Genomic DNA, 13543 nt, shown 5'->3' with positions numbered 1-13543 from the left:
CTTCATCTAATCTTATCATTAGCATTTTTTGTTAGTCAGTTCGCGACATTAGCTAAGCAATTAGAACATGTTGTTTGATGGCGTAAAAGCCTGTGCCAATGCCAACTTGCTTTATTTTGTTCTTAGTGCGATCACTATAAAAGTTAATAAAAGATAAATCAACTTTATGTAGAGGTTTATTTTTTTTAGTTATGCCTAGTTATTAAAAGAGCTATTGTTATAATTGACAAAAAAATATTTTACTTTTGTACTTAAGTACATTTCAAGAGTCTGTCTTATTTCTTTACACTTTAACTTAGGCAAAGGAGTTGAATCATTATTTGTATTTTTACCAAAGTCTTTTATTACACATATTTGCCCCCTGTGGCGAATCCGGAAACGGGCACCGCAGCCTGAGAAGTGGGTCACAGTGAGGCAAAGGAGCCCGGCGGCCACTTTGAGCCGCTTCAAGTCCCGTCACGTAAACAATGGCACTTCACGGGGAGAGGCTCGTCTTCCTTCCTGCCTGACTTCCTGTCCATCGTTCTGCCTGACTTGGCAAACTCAATGATGAAGCCCCCCCAGACACACCACCACCCCCCCCGCGCGCCCTCCCCCTTGTCCCTCCCTCACCCATTCAGACCTCCCTCCCTCTTGAATCCAGCAGAGTAGAGGAAGGAAAAGAGGCGACGACAAAGGAGAAATGATAAACGACGACAAAGCGACACGATTCTTGTGTGGAAGTGCAACACGGCGAGTCAACAAGCTGGGCCCTTTGACATGGAGATGACGGCGGTGAAGGTGACGGGGGGAGTTGAAGGTTGTGAATGTACTGATTGGCACCTACAGTGCACTAAACTTTTAAACCCGCCCACGACCTCCAGTCCTTTCTCATGCGGGCCCCGGCCCAGCAGATTGATGATAGCCAGTGCACTTCCTCCTCGGGGAGCGCGACCTCTGCTTGAAGAATGGCTGACCGTTGATTAGCCCGAGTCATTACCATTCAAGGCTAGCTGCCATTATGTGGTGGCACAAAGATGGAATGCTAAATTAGTATGTCAGCAAAAGATGGCCATTTACACATAAAGGATAGGAAGATAAAGATGAAGGTTTAAGGAAAGCAGATTTAGGGCCAGCAGGATCAAATGTAAAGCTCCTCATTCACCAAATATAAACTCTAAGAGAAATTTTGCAACCACATTTATGATGCACGTATGCATGCAAAATGAGTAGTTCTATAAATAACTTCTGATTGGAATCAGCTTGTGTTGGAAGTGAGAACAACATTTTAAGAGGTTCTGATTATAGACGAATTACAAATTCTCAAATTCTGAAGATTTTTATTTATTTGATTTATTTTAAGATACCGGATTACAGACTATTTTTTAAAGCAAATTTTAGAAGTATGACTTTTAAAGATAATTAAGACCATCATTTTGGAAAATGTTATCTAACGTCTAAGAATTTGCCAAAATGAAAGCATCAGTGTGTAAAGTCACACATGATGTTTGATTGAGAGCATTTATTTATATACATAAATCAGATATTCATACTTGTGCATCTCCTCTGTCTACTCTTGCTTTTAAAAAGATAACTTTATGCATTTGATGTTTAAACAAATAACCAAAACTGAGTAAATGTACATTCAGACATCCTGTCACACCTTAACAATCACAAATTCAGGCATGCAGTTCATTCCGTGACCTGTTACTCAACTTATAGGGGGACTATAAACTCTCTGTGTTAAATAGGCAGACTTCCTGAGGAATACAAGCCACATTTTATGAGTTTATGGGCCTAATTGGGTCAACAAAAGAGCAACACACCCAGTACAATCTCACCTGATCAGGTGACATCATTTTACACTTATCTCCGACCTGAATTGGAGGGGGAAATGACATCATGTAGTCAAAAGAATACCTGACATCACCATTCTAGTTAGAGAGAGTAGTTGTGGTAGTGGTAGTAATAGTTGTTGCAGATATCATGTTCACACCTTTACTCATTGGCGCACCAACTTTAGAGAGTCTCACAGAAAAAAATCTAGTTACCGAGTTAGTTAATGCTAACAAACTTTCCTGACATTATTTGTGTTTCAGAGGTGGCAAATCCAGCTCCAGAAAGTAAAAACCTCGGCACAGTTTGGCTTTAGCCCCAGCTAGTGAGCACCCTAGCTAGCTCCCCGGGTGCTCGGTTACCTGCTAGCTAGCACAAGGGGCTAAAGGCAAACTGTGGCAGGGTTTTTACTTTCTGGACCTAAATTTGCCACCTCGGTTGTGTTCTAGCACACAAACTTCTGCACGAAGCATCCCGGAAGCCAAGTGCGAACTAGTGAGCCAATCGGCATTCCGGAGTGCTGACAAATAGGATCACATTGGGGTCACCAGTTGTAAGGAGGCAGAATAATTCTGATTCTGATTCTCATTCTGCCTCCTTACAAAGTTATCATTAACACACACAAAACTATTACTTGCTTGTTTTGCGTTTTTGAAGGCTTTTCATGTTCATCATTCCACATTTTGACGGCATGATGTTGTAGTAGTAGTAGTATTAGAAAATACCAGTAGCCAGGAGGGGTAAAATGACTAACTGTACTAAGTTGTTAAGAAAAATATATTGTCAAAATGATGGCGTCTTGACATATATCACAACAAATTTAAAAAAATAAAATCTTCCTCCTCCTTCTTCTTCTTCTTGCTTTTATTGGCTTGCTAGCGCCCTCTTTGTTCATTTGTGGCACCTACGGACTCTAATAAGTTCCAGTACAGAAGCTGAGTACAAAAGAAAGCTCCCAAGGACCAGTTTTTGTATAGTACAGGTATTTGATCTCAAATGTGGTGATCACCACCCCCTCCCCAAATATCTATAAATCACGCATTTAAATATCAAACCAGGGAAGCACAGTGTGTGAATCGCTGGTGTGCAGCTACTCTGAAATGAGACTCAGAAAAAGCTCAGGGGTCAAAAGTCACGTCTTAGTTGATAGTGTGCTGCTGGTATCAGATGCAACCAATCCTGACTCCACAACAAAATAGGAGGGGGGAAAGAGCCGGAAATGGAAAAGTGGCTTGGGTGAGCGGGGAAAGCAGCAAAAAGAGAGAGAGGGGATTTTTTTCACTGCAGGCGACCAAGCGACCTTGAACGAGAGGTCTTTTAAAGTCGCACCTGTATGGCGCATGAGGAGGAAGTCTGGAAGCTTGATGTGGGCGCTACGTGTACTCCAGGCCCTCAGGAAAGGAAAGAATTAGAGGGGCCCCTTTGTTGTCTACTCTCGCTACACTTCATATATATTTTAAAGGCCTGAATACAAGAAAGAAGACCCCTCCTCTCTCTCTCTCTCTGAAAAAAAATACCTTGGCGCAGATTGTCTGATGTTCCTGTAAAGGCCAATTGAGCGTTTGATTGTGGCCAAACACGGATACGGTTATGAGCACGCGTCTCGGCCTCGTCGTAAAGACGAGGCGCTGGCGGACAGCTGGTTTCACTTTTTTTTTTCTTTTTGGGTGCTTTCGCTCGCGCGCTCGCACTTTCCTTTGTTCGAACAAAGTGTTCCTCTTTTGATGCGTCCTGACTAATGGTGTGATATTCACAGGGCGGCCGCACGCTTTCCTTTCAACTCCTCCGCAGCTGGTTGCCTGGAACACATGCATACCCCCCTCCAAAAAAAAAATGCTACAGGCGACAACAAGAGGCCTATTCTTATCAGCTCTTAAGCCTGTCTTATTTAATATTGGCATAGATAAACATCACTAGAAAAGTAGCTAGCAACACTTACTCTAAGCCCGGGCAAAACTACAGTACATTGGGGCCCTACACATGTTGAAAGGCCCCTAACAGCAGAGTTTCCCAATGTTTATTGAGTTACATTTACTTTTGAAAATATCACAGAGCACCACCAAACAAAAAACATCACAAGGTTAAATAGTGATGACTTCATCTCAATTAACTCAAAATGTACTTCAGTATGCAATCTGTGCCTGTTTAGTTGAATACAAAGCTATTATTCTTTTGCATACATAAAGATATAGATAGATTAGGGGTGTCAAAATGAGTGCATGAATTTTGAGTTAATTTAAAGTTCCTTTAAAGCCACTAATTTGTTTAACACGCGATTAATGACCGCCTCTTACTTGGAAAGCCTGTACTGGGGGAATTCCAGTCACAACGCAGCAGACACGTCCATGTCAAAATTTAGCAGTAATAAATGTAATAATAATGCATATATTTGTGGAGACTGGTGTCAATTTGTATTTTACGATTTTAAAAATGTGCAGAATTTCACAAGTTACTTCATGTTAAAGAATAGATAGCTCTTAATATGAAAAGAAAAGTGCACTGAGCCTTTCAAATGCAATTATGCCATCTATTGGCAGAAAAAGGACCTCAACACAAATCAATATCACACTCGGTTTTTTTTTTTTACAATACAGTACATCTTTTTAATTTTACCTTTAATTTTATGATTTATTATAAAATTACTGTATCAATGACTAAAAGATGCAGCCATATTTCTATTTTATTTTTTCCACACTTTTGTTAACAAGAGTATAAAAAGTTATTGTACATTTCGAACAGATATAAAATTTGCAATTAATCGTGAGTTAACTATTGAAGTCATGCAATTAATTACAATTAAAGATTTTAATTGTCTGACACCCTTCGTATCGATACACATTTATTGCCTGTTCTTGCTATCACTATTTGTCGCTGGCATAGATACAATACTCGAAATAAATCATTTCAAAGTGAATACGTTCCCACAGCACACCTGACCATCTCTCACAAACTAACTCAAAGGCCAGGAAAATGCTGGGCCGCCTTCGTCTTACCTATTTCGTGTCGGTACCTTTGTACGAACATAAGGAACACGGGAAAAAGAAAGTTTTTATGGGTAAAAAAAACATTGCATTACGTTCTATTATCAACCCATTCCTTTTCCTATGTGCTCTTCCTCGCTACTTTCGCTGCTAAAGAACCCCTCCAATGGACAAAAGACACCCCCAGGTTCAAAGAACTCTAATAACAAATAAAAAGATGAGTGAGGGGTGGGGGTCGTGGATGAAGCTCCACTGATCACAAATCCTGTAATTCCTTGACACATTTCTAGAAGCCCGTGCTTGAGCGTAAGCCTAAAATCAACAACAGATAAGCCCCTCTGTGTCCCTTCTCTTTGATCTGGAGGGGTGTGGAGGTGCTTTGGTGATGCTGGTGGGTAGGGGGTGGAACTCCTAAGCTTCCTGCTCTGGACCCCCCACTCCTGTTCTAGATGTGGAAACCCCGGAGGGGGTGCTGAGCAGAGCCCATCAACGATTGATCTACTGTATTGGTCCATGTAATGTAAACAGACACTAAAGTGATTATTAAAAGCTACAGCGGCAAAGTCGTCCAGCACATTTTTGGCTTTTGGCCGATAACAGAGGCGGACGAGATTAGACGAGGAGAAAAGTCAACATTTCTGACACAAATAATAGTGGGACTGCTACATATGTTAATGTGATTTTTATTCTCAAAATTTTTCTACCATGAAACAACTCCCACATAATACTTTTAAATTACACCGTTTAAATTTCAACTTGCTTAAAAAATTCCACGCCTTCCGGGGCATTTATCCTCTGATTCCTAGGTGGCGCTATTGAGTGCTTTTTATTTTTTGGTGCATTTTTCCATTGGATATCATTAGTTCCATGTTTCCATCTAAATGAATGGAGGGTACTTTCAGATAACACTTTTCCATATAAATTTCAACTTGCTTCAAAAATTCACACCTCCCGGGATCAAGTGTTCTTTGTATTCATTGTTCTTTCAACTACAATTAATACTTTGTCGTTTTCACATAATTTATCTTTCAATTTACTTCATAAACATTCCGTTTAGCATTCAGCTTTTACTCGGAATTTCTGAAAAAGAGAAATCCTGACAGGAGTCGAAATGTTCTGATATCAGAGTGCTTCAAAGGCAATGTGAATTCTATAATACAGGACCACAGTGTGAAACCTCCATTTTCCAGTATCCTGTTTCTGCACAAATGGCACCGACGCCAACTTGGGAGACAGTGGGCCTGGCAATTTTACAGCTGAATATCATTACATTACCTTAACTTTTCATTAACATTCCCTTATCTTTTTACAGAATAGCGACACAAATAAAAGGTAGAGATGCTAGATGCTAGAAACTATTTTGCGACCCATTTTGGCCATCGTCGCAAAGTTTGTAAATCGACGCAAAGTTTGTAAACTGCTGTCTCGGATGCTACGTCTGTAGAAGAGTAACAGAAGCCAAAGTGACATGAGGTGACCTCCTTTATGGAGGTAATCAGAGTTGCCTTCCTGTCTATTTTCACCCTATTCACACACAACTTGACCCCATGACAACAACCCACTCCCAACGTGAAACAGGACACCGTTTTTTTTTTTTCTTGTTATGGCTTTACAGCCTCGCAAGGCAACGGCACAAACAACAAGCTTCGTTCCTTCATCACCCCTTGAGCTTTAAAAACAGTTTACGTAGCATGTCGGAGGACAAACATTCTGTGTGGACTTGTTTGGCAGGAGCGCTCGTAAATCCAGAGTTTCCTTTCAAGAAGCAACAGCTTGTTTTGGTATTTAGTAGCATCAACAAGGTCAGCGTAGCTAGCGGAAGCGATGTAAAATTGTGCAAATATTCCTTTTTTCGGTTTTTTAACAACTCTAGACAGAGATGAATTGAGACACAGGTTACATGTGACAAGCCAAACCATAATTCAAGTTTCGAATACAGTGGTGGACAGTAAATTGGAGCTAACACGTTAGCCATGTGTGAACAGCTTTTGGTTTCAAACAAAGAAATCGAAAATGTCCGTGTTCTTATAGTTAGCACTGAATAGCATCTAGCTCTGATCTACTAAAACAAAATTGTGTTTGTTTAGGGATGTTATTTTAATTAAATAATCAACAATTATATTGCAGATGTCAGTATTCTACAAAGTCTAATACCCAACATTTCATATAGAATCTTTTGAGAATTGAGTGTACCAAAACCAAATGTACATTTTTGTGTGTTTAGAGTTTTTTTTTTGTTTTATTTAATAACCCCAAAAATAAATGAATTGAATGAAAATGAATGAAATTCAAAGACAAAGTCAGTCTTGCAAAATCCGACAAAAATCTGCCGTCCTTAATTTTTTTTTTTACAAACTTCAAAAAAACACAATTTAAAAAACCTAGATAATCAGGGAAGTGACTGTTTTGACAAATGAGAAAAAGAAAGTCCCTTGTGACGCCCCACCACCCGCAAGCCACCCCACCCTCTGACCCAACCCCATCCCATCGCCCCCCAGCCGAGAAGAGCCGGACGGAACTAAAGCCCCCCATTGTTGTCCCCTCATACAGGATCAGTAGGCAGTGAGAGAGGGATGTAAGGGGGGTAGAGAAAAGATGGGTCTGGTGATGTAGGGGTGGGGGGGTGTATGGATGAGTGTGTGAGTTGGAGGGAGAGTGGGGGGGGTCAGCCGGCCCGCTCAAACAAATAGTGTGGTAGGACTTGGCCCTATCTAATCAAGGGCAGGAGGTCACTTCCGAACAACTGGGCAATAAAAGATTATTTCCAGCCACATAACAGAGGAGCCGTTGGGGGGGGGGGGGGGGCTTGGCGGGACGCAAAAGGAGGGGAATGGGATGGTGGGGGGTGGGGGGAGTCAAGGGGGAGGGCTGTCTGTGAGGGGAGGAAGTGAATTGAAAAAAGCCAGCAGACGGGAACCATCTGTCTGGATGCAAAGTCTAATCTCCCCCTCCACAAAAAAGCCAGTGGAAGGGAGGTTTGGGGGGGGGGGGGCAGTTTTGGGAATTCTACTTCTTACTGGATGGATTCAACCACCGTTGCCCTACCTGAGTCTGGTTTTGTTTTCCAGGCCGCCACATATCGAGGGAAAAAGCAACGGGGGCCTGGAATGCTCTGAGTTAGCAACGAGTAGTAGCTAGCCGTGAGCAAGCCTTTTGGATTAGCCAATCAGAGACAAATTGTGGTGGGACTACATGCTACAAGCTAAAGCACAATAAAAGTGTCTGTCTTACAGTGTTTGAAAGGAAAGTCAAACTCACAGCTAATTTTAAACATCCGTGTTCTTGCAGTTAGCCTCGAGTCATAGGCAGTCACAAGCTAGCCATTGGACTAGCCAGTTGGTCACATACATTAACATAAGTGATGGATTGAGGCAAGGTTACATGCTACAAGCTAAATCAAAAATAAAATTGACAGCCTAAACCTTGGATTTCACGGTTGTCAAGGGTATAAAGCGGTCGACAGTAAAGTCAATCTAAAAGCTAATGCTAGTTGTCGTTATCCAAGTGTGAACAGCCTCTGGTTCTTTTCAAACTAATCGATTCAGAACATATTCTTGTTCATATGGTTAGCACCAAGTCATGGCTCGCTGCAAACTAGTCTTTGGATTAGTCAGTCTTTCAATGTTCAATTTCTTCTTAGATAAATTCAGGCTAAACTACTATAAAAGTGACAGCCTGAGTGTATACAACACTAAATGGGAAAGTCGAGCCAATAGCTAATGCCGGCTAACATTAGCAGGCTAGTTTAGATCCTATCTGGTAATGCTAGCTCACATTAGCAGGCTACTTTATATCCTATCTTTGTCCTTTTGTGTTTTCTGAGGACCACATAGCAACAGCAACACCCTTTGAAAACAGACATGATCTTTAATCAGAGTTTGATCGATCCGCACCTTGTTTTTGAAACCGAATGCAAAATCAGATTTTTCAGAAGTGACGCATGGAATATCAATGAGCCCATTTGCTTTGTTGAAACAGGATCCAGTGATCAGGCACGTTGATTGTCCTTGCCCAAATAAGGGCATTCAAAGTGACAGGAAGGAAGCTTGGAAAAGAAATTGTAGGGCTGTGTGGTTTGACACTAAAAACAGAATGGCGGTGGGGTGCTTGGGTGGGGGGGTGTAACGGTTGGTGGTGTTTGTGGTGTGTACCCAGCAGCCTCAATGAAACACCTCCATCTTGAATAGCCCTCGACACCTGATAAAACACCCGCCCGCCCTTTATGGTTCCTGAGGAGAAAAGATGGTGCTGGGTGACAATCCAAACAGGAAGCACTCAGTTTATGACGGCAATCCTCCACTTTGGATCAGCACTAAATGTGTCTTTTATCCGGAACCACATCTGAATTCCATAGGGCTCTTCCTCAAAAATATCCCAAAAGTTTAGTGGGGAGTTTTAACATTTTCATTCAAATGCTATTAAAATTAGGGCCCGACTAAAAATGCATTTTTTTAGGCCGATGCAGATTTTTGGTAGAAAAAAGTACAGATTATCGATTAATCTGCCAATATATTACATACAATAAAAACATTTTCCTCATAAAAAATTATACTAAAATCTGGTATACAGAAATAAAATGTGGGGATTTTTGTTTTAGGTATTTTATTTTTTATTGAATAATCAAAAAAAATCTACTAAAATGACCAAAAAATACATTGTCTTTGGGGATATTACTTTCATTAGACAATTAAAAAAAAAATTTTTTTTAAGAAGTGTTTTTTCGAGGCCATCGGCATCCAGCCCTGTTCTCTATTGTTACTTTGTATTTGCATACTGTATATAAAAGACTGTTTCCCAACTCCGTTGTCTTGTCTGCATTTAGGTCCTGTCTCTGCACTTCACGTGACATGCAGTGCTTTACATTTTGTTCAGAATCCTACCAAAAAATATGTGTTTCTATAAAATCCTTGTGAGACCATTTAAAAATTGACACAATCCAAGTCTGTGCTGATTTCCGGACTATTTTAAAGTCATTTTTATCCTGCGGAGGCCGAGTGGATGTTGGACGCGTTTTTGAACACATCAAACATTTCTGCCGTCAGTTCGTCCAAAACCCAAACGTCTCCAGAGGTGGCTTCTTTTGGAGCGCGGGTCACCGTGTTGGGAGTCCAGAAGAGGCCCAAATCCCTACACTTCCTCTGATTGCTTATTTCTATTTATAAGAGTGTGGGGAGTGCAGGCAGGGGGGGGGGGGGGGGGGTTAATATGAACCATATGAGGAGTTTGAGGAAAGCTGAAGCAGCAATGTGGAGGAGGACCACTGGGAGAGAACATTCTGCTCCAGCCATGCCCCGGCTTGGAAAAAAAAAAAAAAAGGACTGTCCCGGTAGGACGTGCGGCTTGGAGGTTCCTCCGTGACTCACGTGGTAGTCATGTAGTTAAAAAAATAATAATGCCAAGAAGAATGACGTGGGCGTGTGGAGCTGCTAAATTTAACCTGAAACAAGCTGCGCAGTTTACGCCGACAGATTACTTAATAGTGACTCAGATTTCACTTAGCAAAAGTAGCTTCACTCACCACATGAGTAGGATGTGCGCGTGTTGAGGAGCAAATGGAAACACATTTTTCATGCACGTCATGTATCACAACAATTAATTGATGTTGCATCATGTTTTTTTTATATTCCCCACCAGAACTTATCATTATGCATCTTTCGGTTAACATTGCAGATGCTGATTGTTTTAGCTGAACTGATTGGAATTGGACAGAAATAAAAGGAAAACAAAATTAAAATGAAAAATAATGAAAGTTATACATAATTATGAATATACCACCAAAAATACATGTGTCTATTTTAAAAAAAATAAAGGAAGAAGAAAAGGAAAAAGAAGAAGAAATCGAATTGTTCAAAAGCACATGCTTAAAATTAAGGCTTTCAATTAAAATTTAAAATGTTTTAAAAATAGAAATTGTTTTAGAAAGGGATAAATAAATAAATAAATACATTAATCTTATAGTAGATGTCATTATCCATTATATTGTATTGTATAAAAACATTAGAAAAGCCATAAAATTTTACTAAAATCTAAAATATTTTACAAATTGTCGCAGGACTCCCTGGAAGTTGCATTGATTGGAATTAAGACACAAAGCAGGAGAAAATAAATAAATAAACAACTATATAAATCACTATTTAAAAAACAAAAAACACTATAAATAATCAAATACACTTTTAAACCAATATTTTTAAAAGTGCTTTCCATTTGACTCTAAATATATATTCTTAAAAAAATAAATAAAATGCAAAATATACACACTAAAATGTGCATGTCCAATTATATAATTAAATATTAACTAAATCATCCTTTAAAAAAAAAAGTGTCTTTCTCAATGCCGAGACATCACTATAAGCCAACCTATTACCATGCGATCATTACACATACTCATAATATGCGATCTGCGTCATATTTTTGTTGAATTTACTTAAGGATTTTCTAAACACCAAAATGTCTCCTGATGGGGGGGAAATGGTTGAAAAGCTAGTTCAGCCTCCATAGCCAAGGAAGCCAATCTCTTCCTTATTTGGCTTTGGCTGGAAAACATCAAGTAAACACGCTGTCACTACAAGCATATAGGGGGGGGGGGGGGCTCCTATTGTTTGCCATCATGCGAGGAAGCCAAATGGCTCTCGAGTTGCGTCGCACTGAAAGACGACAGGAAACTGACAAATCACTAATCCACTCCTAAGCCAACAAAAGGTACATTCCACCCCCACCCCTCACAAAAACACATTTGGTCGGGATGGGGAGCCTTCTTCATGGGTCATTCGAATATTTTGCAAAAATCTAAGGCAATAAATAGGCTTTTATTTTTGTGGATAGTGGTAAGAAGTAACAAAGTACAGACAGTACAGTCACACTTTGGTAATGTACTTAAGTAGATTTTATAGAAATATGTACTCAGCATGAGTATTTATATTGTAAATTTGACAACCCGAATTGAGATACAAATTGACCATTAAAAAAGAATGCCGAATCAGAATTTTCGGCTTTGAGTGACAACCAATCATAGCCCATATAACAGTGTGCGGCTAATGCTAACAATTGTGAATATAACTACATAAGTGTCATGAGGTCTAAACTTTGCAAAAACTATTTTCTCAACACACCTCACACCTCAAGGACGTTTTTGGCTGGTGATACATGACAAGTTAGCAAAATGGGTATTTGATGTCATTGACAGTGAAATGGTATTTTTTATTTACTTGGACTGTGACTATGAATTGAGACGCAAATTGGCTGTTATAACCCGTGGGCAGTATTTTATTTTGATATGGGATTGGTCAGAACCATCAAAAAGCCCACAACGGCTCACAATATCACCTAGGGGTAAAGAATGCTGAATCAGAATTTTCTGATTTGAGTGATCAGTCATAATAGCCCATTTAACAGTGTGCGGCTAATGCTAACAAGTAACAGTTGAGAATATAGCTATGTGTCATGAGGTCTAAACTTTGCAAAAAACACACCAGGAAAACGGATTCTATACCTCTGTAGGAAAACTAACTCACCTTATGTTGGTAACTTTTAAAATCTGCGCCAGGGTAGTCATGGTCCTCCCTTCTCTCACTTGCTGTGCTGTCACAAGCCAAAGAGGACCCAAGGATTAGCTGCCCAAACATTACCTGCCTAAAAATACAAATATATTTTGTACAGCATGCACTTTATAAACATCGTTTTTTTTCTTGTCTCGCCATAATTTAGTGATTAAATAGTAAAACACTTCTTATCAGCAACTATTTGCTTGTATTTGAACTTACATTAAAGTTTTTTTCCCCAATTGTTTTTCTTGCTGCGATGTCACAAGCCATAGAGGACCCAAGGATTAGCTGCCTAAACATTACCTGCCTAAAAATAAAAATATTTTTTTGTACAGCATGCACTTTATAAACATAGTTTTTTTCTTGTCTCGTCATGATTTAGTCATCAAATAGTCAAACACTTCGTAGCAGCAACCATTTGCTTGTATTTTAACTTATATTTAAGGTTTTTTTTTCATTTGTAACTCTTGCTGTGATGTCACAAGCCACAGAGGACCCAAGGATTAGCTGCCCAAACATTGCATGCCTAAAAATACAAACAAATCGTTTGAGAGGATACATTTTATAAACATCGTTTTTTTTTGTCTTGTCTCACCATAATTTAGTCATCAACTAGCCAAACACTTCTTAGCAGCAAGCATTTTCTCGTATTTGAACTTACTTTAAAAAGTTTTTACTCAATTGTACCTCTCATTTTTCTCAAACGTGCTTGTCCCACCTAAAGTGCTGACAAAGTCAAAACACTCACTGAGACTGTATGTAAACTGATAGCTCGTTTTGTGCCCTTTTGTTTACCTTTTTATCTGCTAAACTTTTACGACGCATCTTAGGACTTCCTGGTTTGTCCAACTGACATTTCAAAGTGATGACCTCATCTGCTGGGGGGGCATGGGGAGGTGGAAGGGGGGGGGGGTCAACAGACTTCCCAAGTGATAAATTCCCCTGACACACACACACACAAAAAGAGTAAGACAAGGGTAGGGGGGAAAAGGAAAGGAAGAGGGTGAGGTTGGATCTGCCCTTAAGTGCAGGAACTACGCCATAAAAGCTCGCCATTGATGGCCGCCGGTTTTATTATCTTTGAACAGGTGGCCTGGTGATGGTCACATGCGCACACACGTGCAATATGGAGAGTGCCTGGAAGTTTGGGAATCTGATTGCGAGGGTCTTGCGGTGACTTGTTGAGCAACTTCCTGTTGGGAGTGC

At 40.0% G+C, this 13543-nt stretch overlaps 1 protein-coding gene across 6 annotated transcripts in view; it reads right to left on the bottom strand.

The window, feature by feature from the left end:
• LOC144059307 (uncharacterized) overlaps window positions 1–13224 on the bottom strand; it is a 76744-nt gene extending 63520 nt beyond the window's left edge. For 4 of the 6 annotated variants that reach the window (XR_013295624.1, XR_013295625.1, XR_013295627.1 and 1 more), the window contains exons 1-2: window positions 13133–13224; window positions 12308–12425 (exon numbers count right to left, since the gene is read on the bottom strand). Coding sequence is in view for 2 of the 6 variants with exons in the window: in XM_077578298.1 (XP_077434424.1) it covers window positions 12308–12425; window positions 12557–12558 (120 nt within the window). In the remaining 4 variants the exon portion in view is untranslated. Of the gene's footprint in view, window positions 1–12307; window positions 12426–12556; window positions 12783–13132 lie in introns of those variants that run through there. The other 2 variants (XM_077578298.1, XM_077578299.1) reach the window with 2 other exon arrangements.
• Between the last annotated feature and the right edge of the window lie 319 nt (window positions 13225–13543).

The sequence above is a fragment of the Vanacampus margaritifer genome, chromosome 10 (assembly GCF_051991255.1).
Source record: "Vanacampus margaritifer isolate UIUO_Vmar chromosome 10, RoL_Vmar_1.0, whole genome shotgun sequence".
Classification (NCBI taxonomy): domain Eukaryota; kingdom Metazoa; phylum Chordata; class Actinopteri; order Syngnathiformes; family Syngnathidae; genus Vanacampus; species Vanacampus margaritifer.
The sequence above is the reverse complement of the archived record's forward strand: the minus strand, read 5'-3'. Positions and strand labels throughout refer to the sequence as shown.